General features: G+C 39.1%; 1 protein-coding gene across 3 annotated transcripts in view; it reads left to right on the top strand.

The window, feature by feature from the left end:
• The window catches only part of PCDH19 (protocadherin 19), a 148324-nt gene that overhangs the window by 111921 nt on the left and 8545 nt on the right, over positions 1-27858 (top strand). Inside the window, exon 5 of one of the 3 annotated variants that reach the window (XM_041740186.1) lies at positions 16052-16113. The exons of the other annotated variants lie outside the window; for them this stretch is intronic. Within the exon in view, the coding sequence (XP_041596120.1) occupies positions 16052-16068 (17 nt within the window). The 3' untranslated portion in view covers positions 16069-16113. The remainder of the gene's footprint in view (positions 1-16051; positions 16114-27858) is intronic. 3 annotated transcript variants of the gene reach the window in all.

Raw genomic sequence — 27858 nt, 5'->3', positions numbered from 1 at the left:
TTTGTATGTAGAAATGCTATAGATTTCTGTACATTGATTTTGTATCCTATGACTTTGTCTATCAGTTCTAGCAGTTTTTGGTGGTTTTTTGGGTTTTCTTTTTTTTTTTTTAGATTTTATTTATTTATTCATGAGAGACACATCTGTGTCATCTGTAAATAGTGAAAATTTTATTTCTTCATTGCTGATTTGGATGCCTTTTATTTTTTGTTGTTGTGTTTGTTGTCTGAGTGCTGTGGCTAGGACTTCCAGTACTATGTTGAATAAAAGTGATGAGTGGACATCCTTATCTTGTTCCTGATCTTAGGGGAAAAGCTCTCAGTTTTTTCCCATTAAGGATGATGTTAGCTGTGGGTTTTTAATATAAGGCCTTTAATATGTTGAGGTGTGTTCCCTCTAAATATATTTTGTTGAGGGTTTTTTTTATCATGAATCGATGTGCTTTGTCAGATGTTTCTTCTGCTTCTATTGAAATTATCTTATGGTTCTTATCCTTTCTCTTATTGTTGTGATGTATCACATGGATTGATTTGCAAATATTGAACCACCTTGCAACCCAGGAATAAATACCATTTGATCATGGTGTAGGATTTTGTTAATATATTGTTGAATTCAGTTTGCTCATATTTTGTTGAGGATTTTTGCATCTATGTTCTTCAGAGATATTGGCCTGCAGTTTTCTTTTTTTAGTGGTGTCTTTACCTGGTTTTGTTATCAGGGTAATGCTGGCCTTTTAGAATGAATTTGGAAGTTTTCCTTCCTTTTCTTTTTTTGGGAATAGTTTGAGAAGAATAGGTGTTAACTCTTCTTTAAATGTTGGGTAGATTTCACCTGTGAAGGCATCGGGATTTTGTTTGTGGGGAGATTTTTGATTACTGACTCAGTGTCTTTGCTGGTTATTAGTCTTTTATGATTTTTTTATTTCCCCCTATTTCAGTTTTGGTAGTTTTTATGTTTCTAGGAATTTATCCATTTCTTCTAGGTTGTCCAACTTCTTGGCATTTGGTTTTTCATAATATTCTCTTATGATTGTAGTTCTGTGGTGTTCATTGTTATTTCTTCCTTCTCATTTGTGATTTTATTTATTTGAGTCTTTGTTTTTTTCTGGATAGAGGTTTATAAATTTTATTTATGTTTTCAAAGATCCATCTCCTGGTTTTGCTGATCTGTTTTATTGTTTTTTTAAAATTTTTAAAAAATATTTATTTATTTTTGAGAGGGTTGGGGAGGGAGGAACAGAGAGAAAGGGAGACAGAGACAATCTCAAGCAGACTCCCCACTGAGCACAGAGCCCAATGCAGGGCTCGATATCATGACCATAAGATTCTGATTTGAGCAATAAACAAGAGTTGGATGCTTACCCAACTGAGCCACCCAAGTGCCCCATGTTGTTTTAGATTCTATATCACTTATTTCTGCTCTAATCCTTATTGTTTCTTTCCTTCTGCTTGTTTTAGGTTTTATTTATTGTTCTTTTTCTAGCTTCTTTAGGTGCAAGGTTAGGTTGTTTATTTGAAAATTTTCTTGCTTCTTGAGGTAGGCCTGTATTGACATAAATTTCCCCCCTTAGAGCTGCTTTTGCTGCATCCCAGAGGTTTTGGACTGTTGTGTTTTCATTTGTTCCATGAGTTTTTAAATTTCTTTTTTTATTTCCTGCTTGACCCGGTAATTGTTTAATAGCATGTTGTTTAATCTCCATGTATTTGTGGTATTTACATATTTTTTTCTTGTGTTGACGTGTGCCATAGCATTGTGGTCAGGAAGTATGCATGGTATGATTTTGACCTTTTGAATGTATTGAGGGTTTTTTTGTGGGCTAATATGTGATCTATTCAAGAAAATGTTCCATGTGCACTGAAAAGAATGTGTATTCTGCTGTTTTAGGATGGCATGTTTTGAATATGTATGTTAAATCCGTGTGTTCCAGTGTGTCATTCAAAGCCATTGTTTTCTTGTTGATGTTCTGTTTAGATAATTTGTCCACTGAATTTAGTGGATTGTTAAAGTGCCCTAGTATTATTGTGTTATTATTAATTAGTTTTTTTATGTTTGTTATTAGCTGTTTTATGTATTTGGGTGCTCCTATGTTGGGTGCATAACTATTTACAATTGTTAGATCTACTTGCTGGATCGTTCCCTTTGTTATTATGTAGTGTTCTTCTTTTCTCTTACTACAGTCTTTGTTTCAAGTCTATTTTGTCAGTTATACGTATTGCTATTCCAGCTTTCTTTTCACATGCATTTGCATGTTAAATATTCCTCCATCCCATTACTTTTAATCTGCAAGTGTCTTTAGATCTAAAATGGGTTCCTTATAAGCAACATATAGAGGGTCTTGATTTTTTTATTCATTCTGACACTCTGTGTCTTTTTTCTTTCTCCAAATGTTTATTTAAATTCCAGTTAGTTAACATAGAGTGTAATATTAATTTCACATGTAGAATTTACTGGTTCATCACTTACATACAATACCCAGTACACATCACAACAAATGCCCTGTTTAATACTCATCACCAGTTTAACCCATCCCCTTGCTCACCTCCCCTCCAGTAACCATTAGTTCATTCTCCATAGTTAAGAGTCTGTTTCTTGGTTTGCCTTTCTTTTCCCCCTCATGCTCATTTGTTTTTTGTTTCTTAAATTCCACATATGAATGAAGTGCATGGTATCTTTCTCTGACTGACTTCTTTTGTTTAGCATAATACTCTCTAGCTCCATCTATGTTGCTGCAAATGGCGAGATTTCATTCTTTTTTTATGGGTGAATAAGATTCCATTGTCTTTTGATTGAAGCAGTTAGTCCATTTACATTCAAAATAATCATTGATAGATATGTATTTATTGCTATTTTTATTGCTGTTTTATTACTTGTTTTGTGGTTGTTTCTAAAGATTTTCTCTGATTCTTTCCTCTCTTTCTTCTTTCATGTTTTGCTGACTTTTTTAGTTATATATTTGGATTTCTTTCTCTTTATTTTTTGAATACTTATTATTGGTTTTTTTTTTTTTTTTTTTTTTTTTTTTTTTTTTTTTTTTTTTTTTTTTTATTATTGGTTTTTGATATATGGTTCCCATAAGGTTTGTTCATAACCTCTTCTCATATAGCAGTCTTTATTAAGCTGATGGTCATTTAAGTTTGAACCCATTCTTTTCTCCTTTCCTCCTTAAATTTTAGGTGCATGTTACTATATTTTATATCCTTTATTTGTGACTTATTTGACAAATTTTTTACAGGATTATTCATTTTCACTATGTGCTTCCTATCTGTATACTGTCACTTTTGGTCTTTCCTTTCCACTTCACATGTTCCTTTTTAATGTTTCCTGCAGATCTGGTTTAGTGGTCATGAATTCCTTTAGTTTTTGTTTGTCTGGGAAACTGTTTATCTCTATCTATCTCTAAACTGTTTATCTCCTTCTATTCTGAATGATAGCCTTGTTGGATGAAATATTCTTGGCTGCAGATTTTTTCCCATTCAGCACTTGGAATATATTATGCCACTTTCTTCTGTCTTACAAAGTTTCTATTGAAAAATCTCCTACTGGCTTTATGGGTTTTCCCTTGTAAGTTAATGACTTTTTTTTTTTAAATTTTGATGCTGTTAGAATTTTTTCTTTATCACTGTATTTTGCAAATTTAATTACATTATGACTTGGTGTCAGTCTTCTTTTATTGAATTTGATGGTGGTACTGTGTGCCTCCTGGATCTGGATATCTGTTTCCTTCCCTAGATTAAGGATGTTTTCAGCTATTATTTTTTCATATAAATTTTCTGTCCCCCTTTCTCTCTCTTCTTCTTCTGGGACTTCTATAATATGAACATTATTATGTTTGATGGAGTCATTGAGTTCTCAAATAGTATTCTTGTTTTGCATAATTCTTTTTTCTCTCTTTTGTTCAGCTTGATTACTTTCCATGGCTCTGTCTTCTAGGTCACTAATTCATTCCTCTGCTTCTTCCATTCTGCTAGTCATTCCATCAAGTGTGTTTCTCCTTTTATTTATTGTACCCTTTATCTCTACTATATTATTCCTTATCGCTGTGTTAAGGGTCTTATTCATGTCTTCCACTCTTTTCTGAAGTCCAGTGAGTATCCTTATTGTCATTGCTTTAAATTCTCTATCATGCATGTTACTTACATTTGTTTCACTTAGATCTCTGGCTGTGGGCTTGTCCTCTTCTTTCATTTGGGATAAATTTCTCTGTCTTCTCATTTTCTCTGCCTCTCTCTATTTCTCTGTATTAAGAAAGTCAGCTGGGTCTTCTGCTCTTGAAAGTAGTGACTTTATGAAGAAGAGGTCCTGGAGTGCCTGTAGTGCAGTGTCCCTTGTTCCCCAGAGCCTTATACTTCAGGAGAGTATCTTACGTGTGTTGATTATGCTATGCTATTGTGCCTGAGTCACTTTTCATTTCCATGTAGTCATCTGCACTGACTCTCTGCCTTTTGTGGTGCAAGCTTGCTCTCTGTGGTTTTAGTAGGACCCAAGCAGTCCAGCTCTGGTGGGACCTGCCTGCTGGAGAAGTTGGGAGCAGGGTAGTGGTGTCAGCAAAATGTGTGCTGGGCTTGTAGTCCAATGCCAGGTCCTCTGAAGTGCTCTAGTGCCTGAGAGCTAGGTGTCAGGAAAGCCAGGGGCATGAGGCTAGGTGCAGTGTGCAATGCTGGCTGGGGGCATGCCGCTGAGCACAGTGTGGTTTGGCTTGGTGTGATGGCTGGGGTGGGTGTGGTGGCTATGCCCGATGTGCAAAAAAGGCCTAGGATGTGTGGCTTGGCATAGTGCATGACAGTATCTATAGATACCCGGCTGGGAATGGCATGAGGCAGCTTCTTGGGATATGTGGCTGGGTGATACACACAAAGGTGTCTTGGGTGCACAGCCAAGTGTGGCACTGCGGATGTGCATGGCACTTGGTGGCAGCTGTGCACCAGGCAGCTGGTAGGGGGCATGTTCAGCTTTAACAAAATTTGCCCTGAGCCCAGGGCTGAGGCCAGCAGGCTTGAGGTGTACAAGTCTTCAGGAGAACTTGTGCATGTGGTGCACTGCTAGGTGGTTAGGTAGCAAGTGTCTGTGCAGCCCTACCTCCGGCATGTGTCCCTGTGCTTATGTTATGGGATGGGGAGGAAAAAGATTCCTTCTAGCTCCCTTGTTTTCAAAGTCCCCCAAGGTATTCAGAAATCAGCACGAACAGATCTGTCTCATTTGCCCCGGTGTCTTATAAACTGGTTTTTGTGTTGCCCCTCTGCACAGGCTGCTGTATCTTTAAGGGCAGTGACTGGCTATCACTGGTTCTCTGGGCTCCACCCCAGTGTTGAGTTTGCTGACCTCTAAAGCTCCAGGTTAGAAGCCCCACTGGTTTTACAAGTTCATGTTTTCAGCCCTTCTGGTTTTAGAGCCAAACTCTATGGGGATTAGTCTTCTCTTTGTGAACTCTGTGGTGGAAGGGCTGGTTTTTAGGCTCTCTCTGAGCACACAGCTTTTACCTCCAGTGGGTGGTCTCCCTCTGCCTTTCTGTCCTTACTAACCTTCTAGATGTAGCTTCTTCTCAATATTTAGTCATAGAGTTTGTTCTTCTGCCAGTCTTCAGATTGCTGTCCAGTTTATCAACTTGGATGTGGATGATATCTCTTTGAAAATGGAGCGAGCTCAGGGTCTTCCTACCCCACCATCTTCCCAAAATCTGAGAATTTTCTCCTTTTAATTCAAGGAGCCATTTTATTCTAGATACATGCTTCATATAAATATCTGTTCCATTTCTTTCTGGAAGAAAAACGGATGCACTGAGGGTTTAAAGACTTCATTAATGTTAAAATGCAAATCAATGGCAAAGTCCGGAGTAAAGACCTAAGTGCGAATTCTTTTGCTTGACTCACTGACCATCAAACTGCACATTTTAGAAGTTGAATGATTATCTGTGAGTAACCTATTAAGTCTGAGTTTCCCTACACTGGATGGTTTTGCTGAATGGCAAAATGAGCATTTGGAAATACTATTGTTTATGCACAACATGGATTGTTAAGACCTGGCGCAAGATCTTTGTACCAACTGTCAACTTAGAAGGTGTTATTAGGCTCTCAGAGCTCACCAAACACTTTAAGATTTATAATTGATATCAACTGAAGTTGAAGGCAAAGATAACCTTCCCCTTTGACTATAAGAGGGCCCTAGTTAGCTGTAGGGTAGGTATATTGAGTCACACTAGCCTTCTGCTGACATAGCAAGTGAGCACTTCCTGAATTCAGCTGATAATCTATGCAACTAATGAGTCTGCAAACACATTGAGGTGCTGGAGCTGGCACCAGGAAATCACCATTCCAAACTAACCATCTCTTATTAAGCTTTTGGTGTTTCCTTTGTGACGCTAATTAGAGACCCCTAAAAGTATCTGCTTTGGATCTTTGGTTTAAAATACAGTTTTCTAAGAGACACAGTCCACTTTAAGGCTTCCATTAGGGGATTCCTGGGTGGCGCAGCGGCTTAGCGCCTGCCTTTGGCCCAGGGCTTGATCCTGGGGACCTGGGATCGAATCTCACGTCGGGCTCCCGGTGCATGGAGCCTGCTTCTCCCTCTGCCTGTGTCTCTGCCTCTCTCTCTCTCTCTGTGACTATCATAAATTAAAAAAATAAAAAAAAAGGCTTCCATTAGTATGGTGTCTCTCCTCATGAAAGAAAATGACTGACTTGTCATTCAAGAAAAGTTTGTGTTTAATCTGTAATGTCCAGTAATTTAAATGCCAGAAAAAGTTGCTTCTGTAGTTGGTATAATTTATTATGCTCTCCAGGTTCCAGTGGTACTGAAGTGGGTGGCAGATGTTTCTATCAGCATTGTGTGTTGACAGTCTGAAGGTACCCATTCCCAGCTTGTAGCCTTGCCTGTCAGACTGCCTGTCTGCCTTTTGCTTTGGACTTAATGCCTTTAGGGGTGAGGAGTGTTTTTTGCTTCCTTTCTGCAAGATGATGATCCAAGGAATGAGCATTGTACTGTTGGATGAAGGGAAGTCTTCTATGCTGTATAAGAGCTGTGTAGTTCAAAATGATAGCTTATCAAATGGGCCTACTTAACATTGAAGCTATTACATTTGCATGGAAAAGATGAAGGGGCAAACATTTCTTGCTGCTGTAGTGTCCTATCTCATTCCATCGTTGGTAGTTTTCACACCCAGATGTAAAGTGCATCACTGAGCAAAGGGTGTTGTGACATAAGTGTTCAAAGTATGTTGGACCCATGTCTTCATCCTGTGCTTTTGTTTATCCATCTCCAGCACCTTTAAGTGCCTCATTTCTCTTAAATAAAAATTACCTAAAATAAATGACTTATATGACCTTTGGGGACAGAGTCTCTGGATTAGGAATTGGCTGTTTATTAAATAAGTGAGATTTGTGATGTTAGACATTATTTTATTTGATTTAGAAAAGGGTACTTCTTCCAGAAGCTTAATATTAATCATCTTGGATCTTTTAGAGATTAAAATATCAATACCAGAAATGTAGGCACAGAACTAATACTCTACTTGCAGCATTACTTAGAGCCCCTTTGATATCTTAAGTTTTCACTGTCATCAACATAGAATGTTTAAAGTGCTGAAACATCTCCAAAATAATTGTGTTAGGGAGTTCATGTTGTAATATATTATTTATCCCTTACAGCAACCCTGAGAGGGAGACAAGCATAGAATTCCAAAAAGTTAACAGAGGAATGACAGCCATTTAAGCTTAGACTCAAAGTCAGAATCTTAACTGATTAACAAAGAAGAGGAAATTAAAATGAGGAGTTATGAGAGAAGAAAGATCCAAATATCTACAGTTAAAACTCAGGTTGACAGGGACAGGAGGGGCATAATCCAGACTTCCCTTAATAGGTACTAGCTAATCTTTATATGTACTGAGAATTCTAATTGTCATTAGAATCTTCTGGATAGATGATCTACCATCAATTCAGGCTCTAAATAATATGAGCAAGTCATATTGAGTCAGTGCAACTGCTTCTACTTTATTCTATTCTCAAGATTGACATCACTTGTCTGCCTGTAAATCCAAAGGCAAGCATAGAATCATAGTGACTAGGAGTAGAGATTTTGGAATAAGACAAATCTAAGGTCCACTCATATCTTTGGCACTTAATAGCTATTGACCTTAGTCAAATTACTTATTTTTTTCTTGAATCCTAAATATTCTCATCTGCAAAATGGGGATAAAAAATAAGTTACTTATCAGGGTGGTTGTGAGATGATCCAGGTAGGGTACTTAGTATACTTCCTGGTGCATAGTAAGTGCTCAAAAAATAGAAAGTGCTGTACTATAGAGATTCAGTTAGTAAAATACCCTCTTTGCGTGATTTCAGGGACACCACCATCCAAAACCTCTTACCTATTTGCTGCTGTCTATGATCCGTTTAACAGAGGGCCAGGCATTTCATTTTACATTAATGGTTCAAACCTCAAGCAACCCTTGGGAAGAGGGAATGAATTTATTCAAATTTACACTAAGTTGTTAAATGACTATTAGATTGTTTCTAAATTTAGAATTTAGCCTATATGGGGAGATGGTTTCTAGAATATTGAACATTAAGAGTCTCAGAGGGGGGAAGCACAGAAAAGAGGTGCTAAGGGTGACAACCTTCTGAGTTTTCCCAGAGCCATCAATGTCTAAAGGAACATTGGGTAACTGTTACTTGATTTAGTCACTGTCAAATGTCTGGATGCTGAAAAGCTGCCTTCACTTTTCTGAATTAGCCCAGATTCTGGTTTGAGGAATTATAGGATGTCCACCAAAGGTTTTTATGAAACTTGGAAGAGAGGTTTGTGTTAATGTACATTATACAATGCACATACTCTTGAGCACCTGTGGTGAGGCAAGCAAAGCTATAATTCTTTTCTGGTGGCATTGACTCTGCTTTGCTCTCTCTGTGTAAAAATGTGCATGCTCCAACCCCCAGAGTCTCAGTCCTTCTTTCCTCCTCTCCCTTTCTTGCTTCCCTGCTCTTAAATGGCTAATGGGTGGCAGATAACATTTTGATTCATTTTTTTGGTTCCTACCTCATGCCAAGACTTTCATTAAGAAATAAATAAAGAGATATATTTTTCATTTCTAGTGTTCCTTTATAGAAGTTACCTTGCAAAGGATCCTTTCTATTCTTTCTTTTTTTTTCTGCAGGTGGACTGAAAAATGCACAGCTTTTACCTGAAAGGTCATATCTCCTTGTCATATGAATGAGCTCACAGCAGGTCCATAGTGACAGTGTCATCTAAGTAATGATGGGAATTTATGTGTCTTTGGATTTCTGCCCTTTTTTTGTAGTGGAAAGAATGAATTTGTTAATGATAGAAAAGTCTCAACCAAAGTCTCTTATAAGATCCTTTCTATATAAATGCCAGGAGAGAGGCAGTCAAATATACAGTTGATAAATGATTTTTTTCACTACTGACTTGTTTAGAGCTGATTGTCTTATATTAAGGTAAGTTACATGGCTCATCTTCTCTGGTTATAGTGTGTTGAATTTAGCTGGCAGGGTGTGGTTTTGTAGTATAAAATGTTTTGGCTTGTAAAAGACCTTATGATATGTTTGTGTTTGGCAACAAATGGAGGTGGAGAGGGGGAGAAGAAAGAGGGTGAGGGAAAGGAGATAGAGAACAGATAGAGAAAAAGAGAGAGGGACGGAGAAAGTGAGGGACAGGAAGAAGAAAGGGAGCACAAATACACAGAGAACTGTGTGGGAATTAGGGATATTAAAAAAGAATTTATAGGGACAAGCACTGTGTTTTTGAACAAAATTTTGAAAAACTTTCATAGCTTGAACATAACATTCCATGATCAATGTAACTAAGACTGCATAATTTTTGTATTCCTAAAAATCCAAATCTATGTGCTATATGCAAAATGCTAAAAAGATAATTACAGCCTTAAAATAATGCCATGTTTCCCAGGGAAAACTGAGAATTATAGTTTTCACTCTATTATTTATTCATCACAGAGCCCCAGATAAGTCACTAACCTCTCAAAATCTCAATTCATATATTTATAGATGGGCTGATGAGCAGTGTCGCAATAATGTTGCTAAGACTAATAACCAAAATGATATTTCTATTTGTATAATACCTTTTGTTAGTACAATATATATGTGAATCGGATAGCTAGTTTTTTTTTTTCTGTGTCATTCTCCTCCCTGGCCTGTTGACCTGAGCACTTTACTTTCAGCACAATCTAGTTTAGCAGAAAGAGAGCACTGACCTGAGAGTCTGGGCCTTTCATTTCTCATCATATTCTGCAAATTAATAGCTGTATGACTGTATACAAGTTACTTGTCCTGTCTAGTTTTGGGTTTCTCATCTGTAGAATGGAGGAGTCTGGTAGTACTTACGTTATAGAGTGGCTGTAAGGATTAAATGAGATCATACATACAAGGCACTTAGAAAAGTGTTGATTCTATAGTAGACAGTCAAAGAATGATAGTGATAAGGTGAGGCTGATGAAGTCATTCTTCATTTGGCTTATTTCCCTTCTTCACTTGTCCATATCTTTTTTGTATGTTAAAATCTTGGGCAAAATTGAAGTCCTAGAAGAAAGAAATCTTTCTTGACTAACACTTTGCCCTGATTTTTCTTCTACTTGGCACCTCTTCCACACCTATATACACAGTTTATATCACATTAATTTACTTTTTACCTATTTTTAATGTAAAAGGAGGGGATTGATAGTTGTTAGGAGCCTTCAACTTCTAAGCTCTTTTATTCTACATTTTTGGTTCTGGGCACAATTTTTTTAGATTCCTGAGCACACAGCCATTTGCCAGTGGATCTGTAATGAGTGCCATACTCAAGTTAACAGATGGTATGGTGTGCTTGCTTTGAGGGGTAATTGCTCTTTCATCTTAATTTCATCCCTTTGGCATTCCTTTCTCTTTTAAAAAAAAGATTTTATTTATCTATTCATGAGAGACACAGAGATAGAGAGAGAGGCAGAGACACAGGCAGAGGGAGAAGCAGGCTCCATGCAGGGAGCCCAATGTGGGACTCGATCCCGGGTCTCCAGGATCACGTCCTGGGCTGAAGGCAGTGCTAAACCACTGAGCCACCTGGGCTGTCCAGTGGCATTCCTTTCTTGAAAGCTGCTCAATGCCAATGTCATGAAACATGGGGTAAAAATCAAAGTGAAGTCTATTTTAGAAAAAGACACAGTTAAAAACTAAGAACCAGTGAAGTTCTTCCATGGGAGGGGCGTTTCACCCTAGTATTAGGAGCCAAATAAGTCAAAGGGTAAAATGGACTTAGACTATCTGTTCATTCCTTTTTTCCTAAGCAAAGTGGCTATTTCTAGTTGTTAATTATCTCTATTTTCCATAAATAAAATTTAAGACTTCTCCTCCTCCTTGGCTAACATGTTACAGTTTTGCCTGTTCTTCTTAACGTCTAACTCTCTAAGCCAAATCTTGAGTTCTTTCTTCTATGGGGTCAGTTGTAAACTGCTAACTTTACTACAGACTTTTCTTCCATCTTTTCTTCTCCCTCCCCCTCTCTCCACACACTTTTTCCCTTGATATATCTTGGAGATATTTTCAATGACATTAAGTAAGAATTTTTTTTTTTTTTGGTTGTAGTAGTTCATCATTCCCTTATGGAAAGTTTTTATGGCTTCTTTTCATTTGGTACAGTTTTCTTTATCACTTTTTTCCCTCTTTCCCCATAGCTCATAGCACACTAGTATGAGTAGAGAAGACTTTCAGTGAACAAATCTTGATCAGTTCATTGCTGTGAACACTACTGAACAACAAATGCCATCCACCAATGTTTGATCCTCGGGGCAGTTCTCATCTACCCCATTTTACAAATGCCAGAGATGAAATGACTTATTCTTAAGACAGAGCAAGATGAAAGAGAGTTTGTGTTTACCAGCTTTGTTAATGTTACTCCAGGGCATTGTTCTATTTTTTCCTTTTTTTTTTTTTTGGTATATTTTTTATTGGAGTTCAATTTGCCAACATATAGCATAACACCCAGTGCTCATCCCGTCAAGTGCCCCCCTAAGTGTGTTCTATTTTTCCATTTGAAGTCTCAAAGCCTACTGGACTAGCAGGAAGTTCTGAAAGGACTACCTCCTCCAGTTTAGAAAGGATGTTACTTGGGGAAACTGCAGCAGAATATAACAGTGAAGCCAGAGAGATCGGAAAATCAGAAGCATATATTATGAGATAGAAGGAAATAACTGGTGCGCCTAACTAGCCCAGGAAGCATTTTTGATAATACCCAGGTGTATCCACAGTGGTGGCATCTGTATGGATACTGGCCTTTCACTTTGTTTCTTGCATTTTACTCTTTGAGTGGGCCTGCTGTGTTATCTGTGTCACTGGCAATTCTGTTGACCACAACACTTCAATTGAATCACAGCTTGAGTGTTCTTGGGTTTCATTTCCTCTAACCTCGCTGGTTTCTTGTTTGTGCTAGGGTTTAAAACTTTTTATTTCAAAAAATACTTGATGAAATTCAAGTCTTTAGCTTCTGTTCTACTCATCATTTCCTCTAATCTGGGCTGTTTTGTATCAAATGTTTTCACTAAGATAAATGCTATATGTTTTGTCAGATGGACCAGTCATTCTAGATTGTGGTGTGGTATGAGCATTTTGGTGATGGCCATTTCTCAAAGATGATCTAAAAGATATCTTCCATATTGTTAAAACCCCTTGTGATCACTCTTTACTTGCCAATGGCTATTGAAAAATTCTTATTTTCCCCTTTTTATTGGGATTCTTGTGTTATAGGGGAGAAAGCCCTGATTCCGACATCTGGATTCAAGTCCTGGATCTGTTACTAACTCCATTTGTGATCTCGAACAACTTACTTTCTCCCTTTGGGCCCCAGATTTCTCATCTGCAAATGAAGAGAGTTTGGACTGGGATGATTTTTATATATAGGGGCTAATTATTGTTGATAGTTTAGGACTCTATTTTTCACTTAGTCTGAAAAGATTATTGGGGAACTGGAAGGGATTTTGGCTGGATTTTCCTCTGTATTTCTAAAGACCAAGGGAGGATGGGAAGTCTTAGTCATGGGGTTGTAAAAATCATTCCATTGTAGTGAGGGAAGTCATTATGAAACACTGGTGAAGCTAGCTTGTGTTAAACATTCTGAATTTCTTTTTCCTCTTTGACTTTTGTTTGCATGTGTTTAGCTTAACTCTGCTTTTAAATGTGTGTATTTTTGTGGAAATGGTCCTCCTTTCCTTTTACGCCTGCTTCATGTTCTCATCTTCCTTCTCCTTTACTGAATCATTCATTTCTGAATAGTTTGCAATTTTCAACTTAATTAGGTCTTTCCCCTAAGTGAAGAACACAGCTGTTTCTTCCTTGTTGCTTTGGCAGCTGCCTCCTGCCTTTCCCAAGATGGAATCATTAGCTCTTTCCTTTGATTTCTTAGTTGGTCATTAGTTCAGGACTACTAGCCCATCTCCTGGTACTAGAACTCCCAAATATCATGGCTAGAGTAGCTCCCATAGCCTTTGGTGCCCTTCAATCTTTTGGGGGTTTAATTCTAAAGAAAAGATATTTAGCAGTCTTTCAAAGTTTCATTTGCCTCATTATCTCCTGTGATTCCATTCTTCAGCCTTTGAAGTGCTACATCATCTATGAGTAGAATCTAACCTAATGTCCATGATGTGGTTTTGATAGAGAAATAGAGGATAAGAAGATCCTAAATGTACTTTGTCTCTGAATTAAATGGCCCCTATTTGTCCACTTCACAGATTTTTCACTACAATTCCTAAGAAGCCCTGTTGCCCATTGGTCTTTTCATTTTGCTTTTATGTACCTGTGTTTCAAAAAGTGATTGATGTTTTTCCCTAGATGCTTTGGCTTTATTTGCCCCTCTGGCCTTTAATTTTGTTATTACTCACTTTGATGGTTAATTGTTGGGATGTTGCCCTTACATCTAAATATCAAGTTAGTTTCCGTACTCTACTCCAACTCTCTTCTTGCATTATGCTCCCTGTTAATCAACCAAAAGCCTTCTGGATTGTTGGTTTATCCATGTGGTTCCAGATGTGTTTGGTGAAGGCTGGTTTTGCTTCCTCACCTCAAGTGCCTCATTCAATTGAATTCTTCATACTCAGCATATTAGGTATCATGTCAATATTTCCTTCTTAGGTCTAAATTTTAAATTTGAATACATTCTCTGTGCGTGGTTATTTTTCTCAAGTGATGAGATCTGTTGCAGCAGAGAGTCAGAATTAGCTCTGTACCTGGGAGAGAAAAAAGCACAGAGAGAAAGAGCACTGCTCACATTCTCAGAAGGAGTATTCAAGGGTGAACCCTTGGTGAAATTGTGTCAATGGTGTGACCATATCTATTTGCCTGCATCTTCTCCATTTGAGATCCATTATAGGCATCCAATGCTCCCCTTAGGTTTTCTTAGTTTCTGTCACCATTAACCTTTCTGCTAAGGGCCCTGCTTTCTCAGACTTTCTTTGCTTGTTTTCTGCTTCCCACATATAAGCTTATCTGTTCCATGTTCCATTTCCCTAAGGTCCTAATTATTTGAAGGGACCTGTTGAACTTTCCCTTTGCAAATAGTATTTAATATCTTTTTTTTAATTGAAGTTTAGTTGACATACAATATTACATTAGTTTCGGGTGTACCACATAGTGAATTGACAATTCTATACATGATGCTATACTCACAATAGTGAGTGTAGTTACCATCTGTCACCACATGATTTTATTATAATATTTTGACCATATTACTATGTTGTATTTTCATCTCCATCATTTATGTTATAAGTGAAAGTCTGTGCCTCTTAATCCTCTTCACGATTTAATGGATGATAATACAAAGAAAAATTAATGGTGGCAAATGGGCCACCAAAGCAGCCCTGATGAGGGTGGCATTTGGGTCACCAAGGCAGCACTGATGAGGGTGATGTCTTTAACATGGAGTCTCTCCCAGAATCTCATCCTTGATATCTCACCATCATTGGCTACATGGTCTAAGGATAAGGCCAGCTTGGATGCCATCTCTCCCAAAGAGTCAGAGTTTCCTGAAGAATAACAATACTTAACATGTGGTGAGTTCTTTCTTTGTGCTGGGCATTCTTTAGCTTGGCCTACATACATTTCCACTTTAAGCCATCCCATCAAACCCAGAAGGCCAGTGATATTATTCCTATCTTATAGATGGAAAAAAAAAAACCCAAGCTGCAGAGAATAACTAAGTAACTTCAATACAATAGGGGTCTTAAGTGGTAGAACTGGGACTTGAACCAGGCAGTGCTGCTCCATATCCTATAGTCTCAGACCCTATGCTACCCTGCCTCTGGAAGAGAGATGGTGCCCTTTCCAAATGTGCACTTCACTGAGAAGAGCAGGATTCAGATGTGCTGTAGGGTAGTAAGTTTCCCTTTGACAAGGAGCAGATTAGGTCTTGAATTGCCAGTAGAGGCGACTTATGTATATGTCATTTTTTCTTGAGAGAAGCTTGCCTTTGGATCCATTGCTGCAGCAGAAAGTTTTGCTTTTGCTTTTCTGTACCCCCCAAATTAGCAGTGTTAAAAATTTTCTTCACCAGTCCCTATGACTTTGGGTCCTCAGTGGGAATGGTTGCCAGATGCCTAGGGTCAAGCTTACACTCTATTTCCCCCTACTTTTGGAGCTGATGGAGCTGTGGGGAGGTTTCTCCATGGTGTTGGTGAACAGGAACATGGCAGACTCATGGGGTGGGGGTTCTATGAAGGGGAGAGAAGACTCACCCATGCTGTCAAGGGCCAGAATGGCCAGAAACCCTGCCTCACTGAGGTAGTGCCAATCTTTTCATTATAAGTAGCTTTTCCATCTAGTTGTATAATGAATTGTTTTCTGAGGTGGATGGTTGGGCTCCCTGTTACTACTTCTTTTCCTTCTGGGCTGAGCTTTTATTGGCTGTTGCTTGCTTACTAGCAGACAGAAAGCTTCACCCTGTGGGCTGCTGTAATCATGGTAATGAACACTCTGCTCAGGAAGGGAGCTTTTTCTTTCTTTCCCAGTAGCTGTTACCCCAACACTGAGAATGTAATATATTCGCTTATTCATTTATCAACAGGATTAAATCCAGAATGAAGCAGGGAGCAGTCTTACCCAATCTGTGCTTCGCATGTTTTCAAGGTCTGTACGATTCCAGCTGTGTAAACATGATTGAAGAACTTAGGAATTGCCTAACAGGGGATTGCAGTTTGGGAGAGGCCCATCATGGCTGGGCTGGAGCCAGAAATTCTTCCACCCACTCCAATCCACACCCTGTGAGGTTGGCTTGCTCAGCTTCTAGAGTCAGAAGTGAAAACGGGGCATCTGCCATTAATTATACTGTCTCACTGCTTCTTATCAGTAGGGGATGAGAACTAGGTAAGGGCTAGGAAAAACTAAAGCCATATCCTCAAAGATGCTCCAGTTGTGGTGCTAGAAAACAAACCAAGGGAAGGCATTGGACAAAAATAAGAAAGCCCTAGGCAGCCCGAGTGGCTCAGCAGTTTAGCGCCACCTTTGGCCCAGGGCGTGATCCTGGAGACCGGGTTCGAGTCCCAGGTCAGGCTCCCAGCATGGAGCCTGCTTCTCCCTCTGCCTGTGTCTCTGCCTCTCTCTCTCTCTCTCAAGAATAAATAAATAAAATCTTTTAAAAAAATAAGAAAGCCCCAAATATTAAATATGACAATAAAAATAAAATATCAAAGTTATAGCTGCATCTATATTTCATTTGATTCTTTCTATGATCACTGGAAGCAAGAGCAGAGAAATACCATGTCCAGAGAGGACCAATTTGTTCTGATATCTGAACTCAGCTTTGTTACTGAGATTTGTTTACATAATGACTAGCTCAGTAATGCTAAAGACTTTTAATATATTAGCACTATTATCATGGAAAGAGTTGTGATTTCTCCATAACAAATACAAATATTACAGATCATCCATCTCATAGATCCTGAGATCTGTCTAGTAATTATTCTGTTCCTCTAAAGAGGCATATGGGCATGCATATTCCTGAGCTCCAAGGTATGGACTTTCCGATTGGGGAAGGTCAGTGTTAAGTAAAACTAAGGCAGATGGCTTTCCACTGGGTGTGGATGCCAGGAAGAAAATAGAACATTACCTTTTAAATGTAGTGGGATGCTATTGCATTTAGGGATAACCTAATTGGTTATATTCACATGTAATACAACTGACTATTGAAAAACTATCTTCTGAACAACTTATTTTATTTTATTTTTTAGTCTTTTTATTATTTTTAAATTATTTTTTGCTTTTGTATATTTTTATTGAAGTTCGATTTGCCAACATATAGTATAACATGCAGTGCTCATCCCGTCAAGTGCCCCCCTCAGTGCCCGTCACCCAGTCCAGCCCGCCGCCCACCTCCCCTTCCACTACCCCTTGTTCATTTCACAGAGTTAGGAGTCTCTCATGTTCTGTTACCCTCTCTAATATTTCCCATTCATTTTCTCTCCTTTCCCCTAAAATCCCTTTCACTATTTTTTTATATTCCCTGTATGAATGAAACCATATGTTTGTCCTTCTCTGGTTGACTTACCTCACTCAGCATAATACCCTCCAGTTCTCTCCACGTCGAAGCAAATGGTGGGTGTTCATCATTTCTAATGGCTAAGTAATATTCCATTGTATACATAGACCACATCTTCTTTATCCATTCATTTTTCGATGGATACCGAGGCTCCTTCCACAGTTTGGCTATTGTGGAAATTGCTGCTATAAACATTGGGGTGCAGGTGTCTCGGCTTTTCACTGCATCTGTATCTTTGGGGTAAATCCCCAGCAGTGCAATTGCTGGGTTGTAGGGTAGCTCTATTTTTAACTCTTTGAGGAACCTCCACACTTTTCCAGAGTGGCTGTGCCAGTTTGCATTCCCACCAATGGTGCAAGAAGGTTCCCCTTTCTCTATATCCTCTCCAACATTTGTTGTTTGTTTCCTGTCTTGCTAATTTTCATCATTCTCACTGGTGTGAGGTGGTATCTCCTTGTGGTTTTGATTTGTATTTCCCTGATGGCAAGTGATGTGAGCATTTTCTCATGTGCTTGTTTGCCATGTCTATGTCTTCTTTGGTGAAATTTCTGTTCATGTCTTCTGCCCATTTCATGATTGGATTGTTTGTTTCTTTGCTATTGAGTTTAATAAGCAACTTATTTTAAAGCAGTGTCTCTGAGACACAATATTCTTTTTTTAACGATTTTATTCATTTATTCATGAGAGACAGGCAGAGAGAGAGAGAGAGAGAGAGAGAGAGAGAGAGAGAGAGAGAGAGGCAGATACCTAGGCAGAGAGAGAAGCAGGCTCCATGCCAGGAGCCTGATGTGGGACTCAATCCTGGAACTTCAGGTTCACACCCTGGGCCGAAGGGAGGCGCTCAACCGCCGAGCCACTCAGGCGTCCCATGAGACACAATATTCTTTTGCAGAATGGAAAGCCTCTGGTTTGAGAAGAAAAGCCAGTTTGGTAGAGTGCTGAGTTTTTATCATGTGGGAAGTGTTCAAGAATAGGTTGGGGAAGAAAATTCAATAAATTACCTTTCAATGCAATTTTGGGATGTCAGGGAAACAAGAGACTTCCTGGAAAGTTCTAGGCTATGATGTATACACATACATTCTTTTGTTCACAAGTTGTGGGAATCTGAAGAGGCATAAACAGGCCTCTATATTACCAGCAGGGCATATGGGAATCCTTACACCTTCTGTCATATCTAACCAGAGAGGGGGCCTGTCAATATCGTCCATGTGGTATGCCTGGAACTTAAGACTAGGATGCCTATTAGTGTTATGCTGAATGCTGTAATTGTAGCATGTGCAGAGCATCCTGTAACACTTAGATCCTGGATGCTTTTTTGAATCATTAGGTATGAGCACTATGGGTGCCATAATAGCACTAGAATTCTGCAGCTGAAGAGGAAACACATTTGGCTTGTACTTCAGCTACAATCACTTACACTTAAGCTATTGATACTTGATTGTGATCTGTAGACTGCTGGGCTTGTGCCACGGGACTTCTAAGCATATTTGATGGATGGAACAGACAGGGAGGCTATAGATTTTGGCAAGCTGTAGTTCCCATTAGTCAGGATGACTGTATCTGACACTAGAGATTCCAGCTCACCAAGATGAAGCTTATTTCTCTAGACTTTGGCTGATGGCCCAATGATATTAACATGAAGAACAGGAGAGGACCAGTGTCACATTAGACTATGAATTTCCAATGAGCAAATAGTTGAGTAGTTTACTGAATACCCTGTTGATTTTGGGTGCGGACATAAATTCATGGAAGCTTTTTTAGAATTCAAAGGAACTGTAAGTTTTACATTTTTATGTTATTATAAATGTTAACCATTTACTCTCCTAATAGGGAAATGTGGTCTCTTTTCTTACAGGGTGTGCAGAGTATGTTTGTAGTTGTGCAGTTAATATTCATCTCCAAGTTTTTCTTGTAAGGGGTGCTGGGAACATAGCTTGATAAGGACATTCCAGACACAGCTGTTTCTAATATTTGGTGGGGCCCCCACAGAGGCATTAGGCTTATTGTCAAGGTTCCTTGGTGGGAAGGAGGAAATGTCCCAGAGAACATTTTTTTTTCCATACTGGTGGATTTTCTGTCAGACTTGACCATTGCTATTGCTTCTGATTGCCTCCCTGTAGCTTCCCTGGAGGTGTGAGTTTCTAGGCAGAAAGATTTGATGTGATGAGGAAAGGGCTACAAAGCTGACAGAAAAGTCTGAACAGAATGGTGAAACAAAAGGCTATTTTGGGCATGTCAGAAACAAGTTAAATACTATGAAATGGAGAAAAGGGAGATGAGATGAAAAAAGAGGGAAGAGAATTAATTCATGAGAGCACTTATTTCTAGGTGGGAATAAAAGGTCCATTGAACTCCGGGGGAACTTTCCTTTATGCAATGCCTGTGACTATGTTGAAGTTCTGTAAAGGCAATTCCATCTTAAATGCACTGGGGGAGCTGATAAGCTGCAGTTCGTGGATTACACTATCTAGTGCATAATCAATGTACTATTCCCATGCCCTGGAAAATCTGCAGGGTGTGGTCAGGTGAAAGGAAATAGAACAGATGGAAGATGTCCTCTCAGAGTTTAAGAACTTCCTTAAACAAAGGCAAGATGTGAGCCTCCCCTTTTACACCTCCAGCAACCTTTCTGAGAACTACCTTTGAAATTGTCTGGCTTCTTCCCAGTTCCTCAGTAATTTCTGAAACATTTTAGGTACTCTGATTAGTTTTGCTTTTAAAAATAAAAGAAAGTTGGTTTGTGTGTGCTAAAAAAAGAATCATCTGGACAATCTGTGCCTATTTGGGTGGTGCACAAGGAAGGCGAACTCTTGTATCAATCTTTATTCCCTCTGTAAACACAGATGACCAAAAGCAAAGGCTGTTATTAATGGTAATGCAGACCAGAAAAAAAGGCTATTATTTTCAGTCTGTTGAACAATACAAAAATGCTTCTCAAGCACTTTGTTCAGATGTTTCTTTTTATTAGTCATCACACAAGAAATTAGACTAATTTCAAACAGTTCATTTTCCCACTCTTGTCTCTGTAAAATCATTACTCATGAGTGGTTTCTTTGTTGAAATACCGCTGACCTCCCATATTGGAATGGATAACAGGGTGTTAAACGTATAAACCTTTCAATTTGCATGAACTCTGGAAAAGGTGGGGGAAACAAAGATTCCCCAGGAGAATAAAACCATTTGTTAATGTCCTTGTTTGTTACTGTCCTATATAAGCATCTTATCCAGGAATCTATGTCAGCATTGCAATTCTGTGTTGTGTTGTGGTGTGTGTGTGTGTGTGTGTGTGTGTGTGTGTGTGTGTGATTAATAACAGGAAAGAGCTCTTTGAATGCCAGTAGGAGGTTTAGAAATATAATTCTGCATCTGCCCCACTCCTCTCCTTTCCAGTCTTTTTCTACCCCCTGCCTCCAATCCAAGACCATTAGGATATTGATAAAGGAGTTGGGCCATGTCTTAATATATGAGCAGATGATGATCCTTAGCTCTTCAGCTAGGCGCTGTTTGCATTTTGCCAAAGCTGATTATTTTATCTGCAGTTTTAATAAGAAGCCAGATTATTTTCTGTTCACTAACTGATAGAAGCAAATAAAAAAAATATTGCAAAGTAGAATCAAGATAAGAAAGCTCTAGGGCCAAAGAAGGCTTTTTCTTTAATTAATAATTTCAGTTTACTCTTAGAATATTTCTATGCTAGAATCCAACATTTATATTAAACAAGTCTGCACCCTCCCTCTCTGTAACTGCCAGATTGGAATCTCAGAATAGAAATCATGCAGGCTTGAATGAAGCTTCAAATTCTCTACTCTCGGTGCTGTCTTGTTTTCTGAACATAGAACTAGACTCCTCAGGGCTTCTCTAGACACAGCATGGTGTTTCTTCATTAGGTACATGTTTTGCAGACCTAGTCATGAGAGATTGGCATTTTAACCGACAAGGGGCAAAACACAATAAAATGGAGTTCAGGAGATGTAATGTTTTGGAAAAACAGAATATTATTCCAAGGGTGTAAAGATACATGATCTGTACTAAATGGACAGTGCATTTAAATTTCACCAAACTCGTTTTAATAACCTTTTTATTTGTTCCATTGATATATTTTGCAGCTTTATTGAGATATAGTAGACATATAATGCTCCCTTGTTTTAACTTATGAATGGAAATGAGTATTCAGAATGATGAGGTGGTGTGTGCACGTGTGTGTGTATGTCTGCGATATATTTCTGTGGCTACGATCTAGGCTTACTATGCATCAATACTTACATGGATTCTACTAGAATTGTGTCAGAGTGTCTTAACTCAGGTCATCTCCACCAAAAAGCCTTTTGCTACTCTTATATTCAGAGTTTGAGCCAACTCAGAAAAAGCCCTCACAGCTGTGGCCCAAAGACATTCCAAAACTTCTTTGATGCTTCAGCCGGAGCAGCCATACTTTCTTTCAAAGAAGAGTTGGACAAGCTATGGGCCAGGGGGTCATACAAGAACTGCCATGTGTTGGGGATCCCTGGGTGGCTCAGCGGTTTGGTGCCTGCCTTTGGCCCAGGGCATGATCTTGGAGTCCTGGGATCGAGTCCCACCATCGGGCTCCCTGCGTGGAGCCTGCTTCTCTCTCTGCCTGTGTCTCTGCCTCTCTCTCTGTGTCTCTCATGAATAAATAAATAAAATCTTAAAAAAAAAAGAACTGCCATGTGTTAAAGGTGTAAAGGATTTTTTCTCCCTAATAAGAGCAGCAAGACAAGCATAGGATGCCTTCAAATGATCAAGCTTCCCCAAAGAATAGATTAATTGGTCTCACTTCTGAATTTGCCTAATTGCTTTTGAGGCAACACCCTGAAAAATGGAACTTGCTCTTTCCTACTAGTATGATTTTTTATAAGATTTTATTTATTTATTCATGAAAGACACAGAAGGAGAGAGGCAGAGACACAGGCAGAGGGAGGAGCAGGCTCCATGCAGGGAGCCCGATGTGGGACTCGATCCTGGAACTCCAGGATCACACCCTGAGCCTAAGGCAGTTGCCCAACCGCTGAGCCACCCAGGTGTCCCTCCTACTAGTATGATTAAGTGGACACCTGGAAAAAGAATAATTATGAGTATTTCTAAGGAAAAGAGCAAAAGAGTCAAACTGAGCATTGTCCATGAAAGAGAATGACAAGTAAACATAGAAGGTGGTGTTTGATCCCTTCAATTTTGGTATTCATTATTCATAGTTATTATTCAGAAATCCCAGCACAAATGTTAGCCTGCACCCCAGTGACACATTTGCATTTTATTTTAAGTTGATTTCTACCTGGTTTTGCAAACAAGGATTTAATGGTTTTGCCTATCTCTCTCCCTCTCCTGCTGTAGCTGTAGCTCATCTTTTTCATCGACTGACTTCTATCCCTTTCACACTCTTTATCTCCATCATCTGTCTCATTCCCTTATCCTAGATTCATTCATTCCCCACACCCCCCATCCTCCTTCCCTCCCTCCCCCTAATGTTCTAGGAGAAATGATTTCCAACACGTAAAAGTGATATTTGAATAGATTCCCCTAAGGCAATCAATTTACTTTTAATTTGTCTGGAACTAAGCTTTTCTTTGTTGCAATGAGGAAGGATTGAAACTGCTGTAAAATTTATTAGCTTCCAGGAAGATATTTGAAATGAATTTTTTTAATGATTGTGCTGTTTGCTGTACCCAGAAGCGGCGTCATAGCAATTACAGTATTCCAGATGGTTGCTAAAGTTACACTGCAACATGAAGATAATGCCAGACTTTTCGCTGAGGCTTTTTTGTTGGTAATGAATAATCAACCTAGATAGTTAATAGATATTAGTCTTTCTGACATTCCCGTGTGCCTCCAGAGTCTGTTTCTAGTGACTCCTACCTAGCTGATGTCATGACATACACTATCTTTTTGAATCATTGCAAGGGACAGTTATTGGTTTACTGAACACTTTATTTTCCAAATGTGAAAGATGTGATTGGAGAATTGCAAATGTTGTTTCTTAGTTTCGTCACTCAGTAACAGGAACATTTTGGCAGTCAGGAATCTTCAAAGAATTTAGAAATCACGGTTGCACCATTTTTGACTCATGTATATAGTATTGCCTGAATGTCCTGGGACTTGACTGAAGGAAGTGTCAGTTTCTGTGAAGAACACCAGACTTTTTCTCCCTCCAAAATTAAATTTTCTTTTTTTAAAAAATTTATTTTAATTTATTTTTTTCAACATTAAATTTTCATTAAAAAAGGGAAGTCTTTTTCCTCCTGGCTAACCTACCCTGTCCCTCCTTTTTTTTTTTTAAGATTTTATTTATTTATCCATGAGAGAGAGAGAGAGAGACAGACAGACAGACAGAGAGAGAGAGAGAGAGAGAGAGAGAGGCAGAGACACAGGCAGAGGGATAAGCAGGCTCCATGCAGGGAGCCCGACGTGGGACTTGATCCAGGGTCTCCAGGATCACATCCCCGGCTGCAGGCAGCGCTAAATGGCTGAGCCACCCGGGCTGCCCTCCCTCCTGCTTTTTTACCAGTTTTATTCGTGCCATCCTCACTGTGTGTTATGTCTAATCCCCTGAAGCTCATGACCAACATAAGAGTGGCTTTTTTTCTCAAGCTAATGATCTGTTAGCAATTTCCTTATTTTCCAGGAAAGAGTAAAACCAAGTTGGCAGCGACTTTAGTTCAGGGCTACTTGTACACATCATATGAAGGCTCTGTCTTGCCAGCAGCAGCAGAACTACCTGTAGGATGTGTGAAACAGTCTGCCTGTTTTTAATCTACACAAAATCAAATAACTGGTTTGAATTCTTCACAGAAGTGACTAGGTGTTGTAGGTGTCCAACGGATATAGGCTAAGAGGCTTAATTCTGTGGATGTTTTAGAATGAAACATTAAAAAAAGGTTCCACTTTGCTCAGAGTTTCAGTATTTCAGTGTTCCTCCTTTTGGGGGAATCGTTCAATGGCCTTCTTTGACACCTCATATTTGACTTGTAAAAATACTTTTTCAAGGCACCAGGGTGGCTGAGTGGTTGAGCATCTGCCTTCGGCTCAGGTCATGATCCCCAGATCCTGGAATAAAGTCCTGCATTGGGCTCCCTCAGGGAGCCTGCTTCTCCCTCTGCCTAGGTCTCTGTCTTTCTTTCTGTTTCTCCCATGAATAAATAAATAAAATGTTTTTTTTTAAAGATACATTTTCAAATAGTTTCTAAGCGCCCAGGTGAAGGCCAGCACTTTGTCACATGATTTTCTTTACCACAGAAGCCAAAATACAAAGATTCCAGTTTAGTCAATTTCTGCTTATCTTGGTCACCATGAATACCTCTTATTTCTTAGTCTCAATTTTCCAGGCAGCCTTCTGCTTCATTTCCTTGTTCCCCATGCATCAGCACAAATGATGTATACTTACATGCATCTTGAAATCTCTTTTTTGTGGGTTGAATGGAATTGAGTCCTAGTAGAAAAATGAAAACTCTACAAACTATTGTGATTGTACCAATTGCAACTTAGAATTGTATGACTGTACATGCTACACTCTCATCTGCCATTAATATTCAATTCTCAAGCACTTCTACTTCATTATGCTTTAACTTTCTCTCTTTGACCAGCTTAACATTGAAGATGATTCAATTGTTTTGAATTCTGGAAGGGGCATCTTTTAATGTATTTTCCAGTTGCACTGGGAGTAAGTGATTTCAGATGCATAGATGGTGAATGAGAAGAGAGGCTTATATGCCATTTGGCATCACAGAGGCCAAGTGATGGGTGGCACTTGCTGATTGATGCTGATCTGTTAAATGGTGTTGGATAAGATTGGGGTCCATCAGTTTTTGGGTTTGCTGTTTTTTTTTTTTTTTTGCAGCCATCCACTCCATCCAAAGCTAAAACGTTACTTTACAGATTCCTGCTATATGACTAGTTAGCCCTCCTGAAAATCCAAGCTCTGCTAATCAGGGCTGCCTTTTTTTCTTTGCCTATCTGCTGTCTTTTGGCAACATACTTTTGGCGGGCTCAGGAACTTTGTTCCTATACCCTATCCCCACCATGCCTTTCCTAGGTATCTCTCCCTCTAGACATTTGCAGCCTTTTTTTTTTAACCCCACAAAATCTCTCCTATCCTGGGTTCCCTTCACCCATGATTTTGCTAGACGACCAAAGAAAACCCAATGATCTCAGTTCGGCAGTGAATTCCTTTATTTTCACAGGGACCTTAATGCTTGTACCCAACTGAATGAGAGATGTGAGAATTTCTTTCTATGTCAGAATGGCTGGTCTTTGGATAGCTCTTCTTTGGCATCCATCAAATAATGCCATGTAGGTGTTTTGAATACCAATCACAGTTCTGGCGTCTTACCCCTCCTGCCTGTTGCCTGTCAGACCATAGTGCTGTAGGAAGGGCTGCTAACAATGAGTAGAATGCTAGGGAACAGGACAATAAAAAGAAAGCATTAGGGAGGAACCAAAATGGCAGAAAATTCTGAAAGAAAAGGAAGAAGGGTGTGAGAAAGAGACAAGCAATTGTTCGTAGCATGATTTGTGATTTACTTATTACACTAGAGTGGCTGCAGAGTAGCTTGGTGTCATTGGTTCATGAATCTCTGGGAATATCTCAGCCTTCACTGATGTGCCCTTGAATATTTTATAGATGGAACTCCCAACTTTTCTTGCCAAAACTTTGGGTCTGTTAGAAAGTGAGTGTAAAGCCCAGATAGTGCTTCCAGCTCCCCTTCCTCCCTCCCTCTCTCCCTTCCTGCCCTTAATTTTGCCATACATATTTTAATTAGTTTTGCCAGAAAGAGTCAGCATCTGCAGTTGGTCTACTAAAAGGCTCACTATAGGGCCCAGTTTGGATTTATATTTTATAGGAATTAGCAACAGTTTTGTTTGATGCCAAGAAATAATGCTTGATCTTTGAACAGCACATTCATTTCCTCAATAGATGTTTCTGCTTATTTATTGTTACCTTATCAGAGTACAGGTCCTATTAACTATTGTTAGAATTGAAAACTCCAAGGCATATGACAAATGTGTTTTCAACCGGACATCAAATCATGACACATCTCTTTAAGACCTGCACATAGTGTTTAGGAAACCACTGAAAGGCTAAGATGACACCTGACTTTAACGTTTCTCAAGTGCTATATTTATTTTATTGTTTCTGACACAGCTACCTAGTGTTCTCTGTTAAATTTTTGTGGTGCTTCTACCAAATAGAATAGTAATTTCCACTTTCAGGAGTTGTATCAGTAGCACAGTATCTGGTGTGTTGACCAAGGTTCTTTGTTTTATTGCTATCACTCATATATCTTTTGTAAAAAAATTTATTTATTCATGAAAGACAGAGAGAATGAGAGAGAGAGAAAGAGAGAGAGAGAGAGAGAGGCAGAGACACAGGCAGAGGGAGAAGCAGGCTCCATGCAGGGAGCCCGATGTGGGACCCGATCCCGGGACTCCAGGATCACGCCCCGGGCGGAAGGCAGGCGCCAAACCACGGAGCTACCCAGGGATCCCCTCATATACCTTTTTTTTATCCAATTAAATTAAACTGTTACAGAGTACCTGCTCTATGCTGGACACTTTGCCAGCTTCTGTGGGTATGGGAGGGATCAAAATAGATATAATCTTTGCTCGTTTTGAATTTATATGCTAGCACTGGATATAGATACTAGACAACCATAAGGAGTGCTATAAAAAGAGGTGGTATACAACATACCCTAGTCTAAGAGATCAGGGAAGGATTCCCTGAGAAAGTTAAATTTAATTTGAGGTTTCAGCGATAATATATCAATTATAAATAGTGTTCAACTGCTGGTAATAAAGATCCTCCTCTCCCACGAAAGAAAATGAATCAATGGCCTAAGAGGGAGGCTTATTTTTCTGCTTATATGAAAGAACTTCAGGTCTAGTGAGGTGAGTCTACAATATCTTTGATATCTCAGACCTCTTCTGTCTTTCTGTTCTGCTTTCCATAGCTTCAATCCTCAGTGTTCCCAGTAGTAAGATGGATACTGTAGATCTAGCCATTGTGTCTCCATTCCAGACAGGACAAAGCAGGATGGAATAAGGACAAAAGGGTCCCCCAGCTACATCACCCCCTCCTCCTTTTAAGGAGTTTTTTTTTTTTACATCCTGCCTTCATAACATCAATCACATGGCCACACCTATCTATAAGGGAGGCCAGGAAATCCAGTTTTTTAGCTGGCATATTGCCAATCCTAAGAAAAGAGTGGTTCTATTCCTAGATATTAAATGGAGGTATGGATATTTGGTGGGCAGTTCATTATGTGTGCTTCAGATGAGTAAGAGTTAGGTAGGTCAAGAGGAGATATTTCCTAGCAGTTATGTTTTCT

Source organism: Vulpes lagopus, chromosome X (assembly GCF_018345385.1).
Source record: "Vulpes lagopus strain Blue_001 chromosome X, ASM1834538v1, whole genome shotgun sequence".
Lineage (NCBI taxonomy): Eukaryota > Metazoa > Chordata > Mammalia > Carnivora > Canidae > Vulpes > Vulpes lagopus.
Note: the sequence above shows the minus strand (reverse complement) of the source record. Positions and strands in the feature narration are given on the sequence as shown.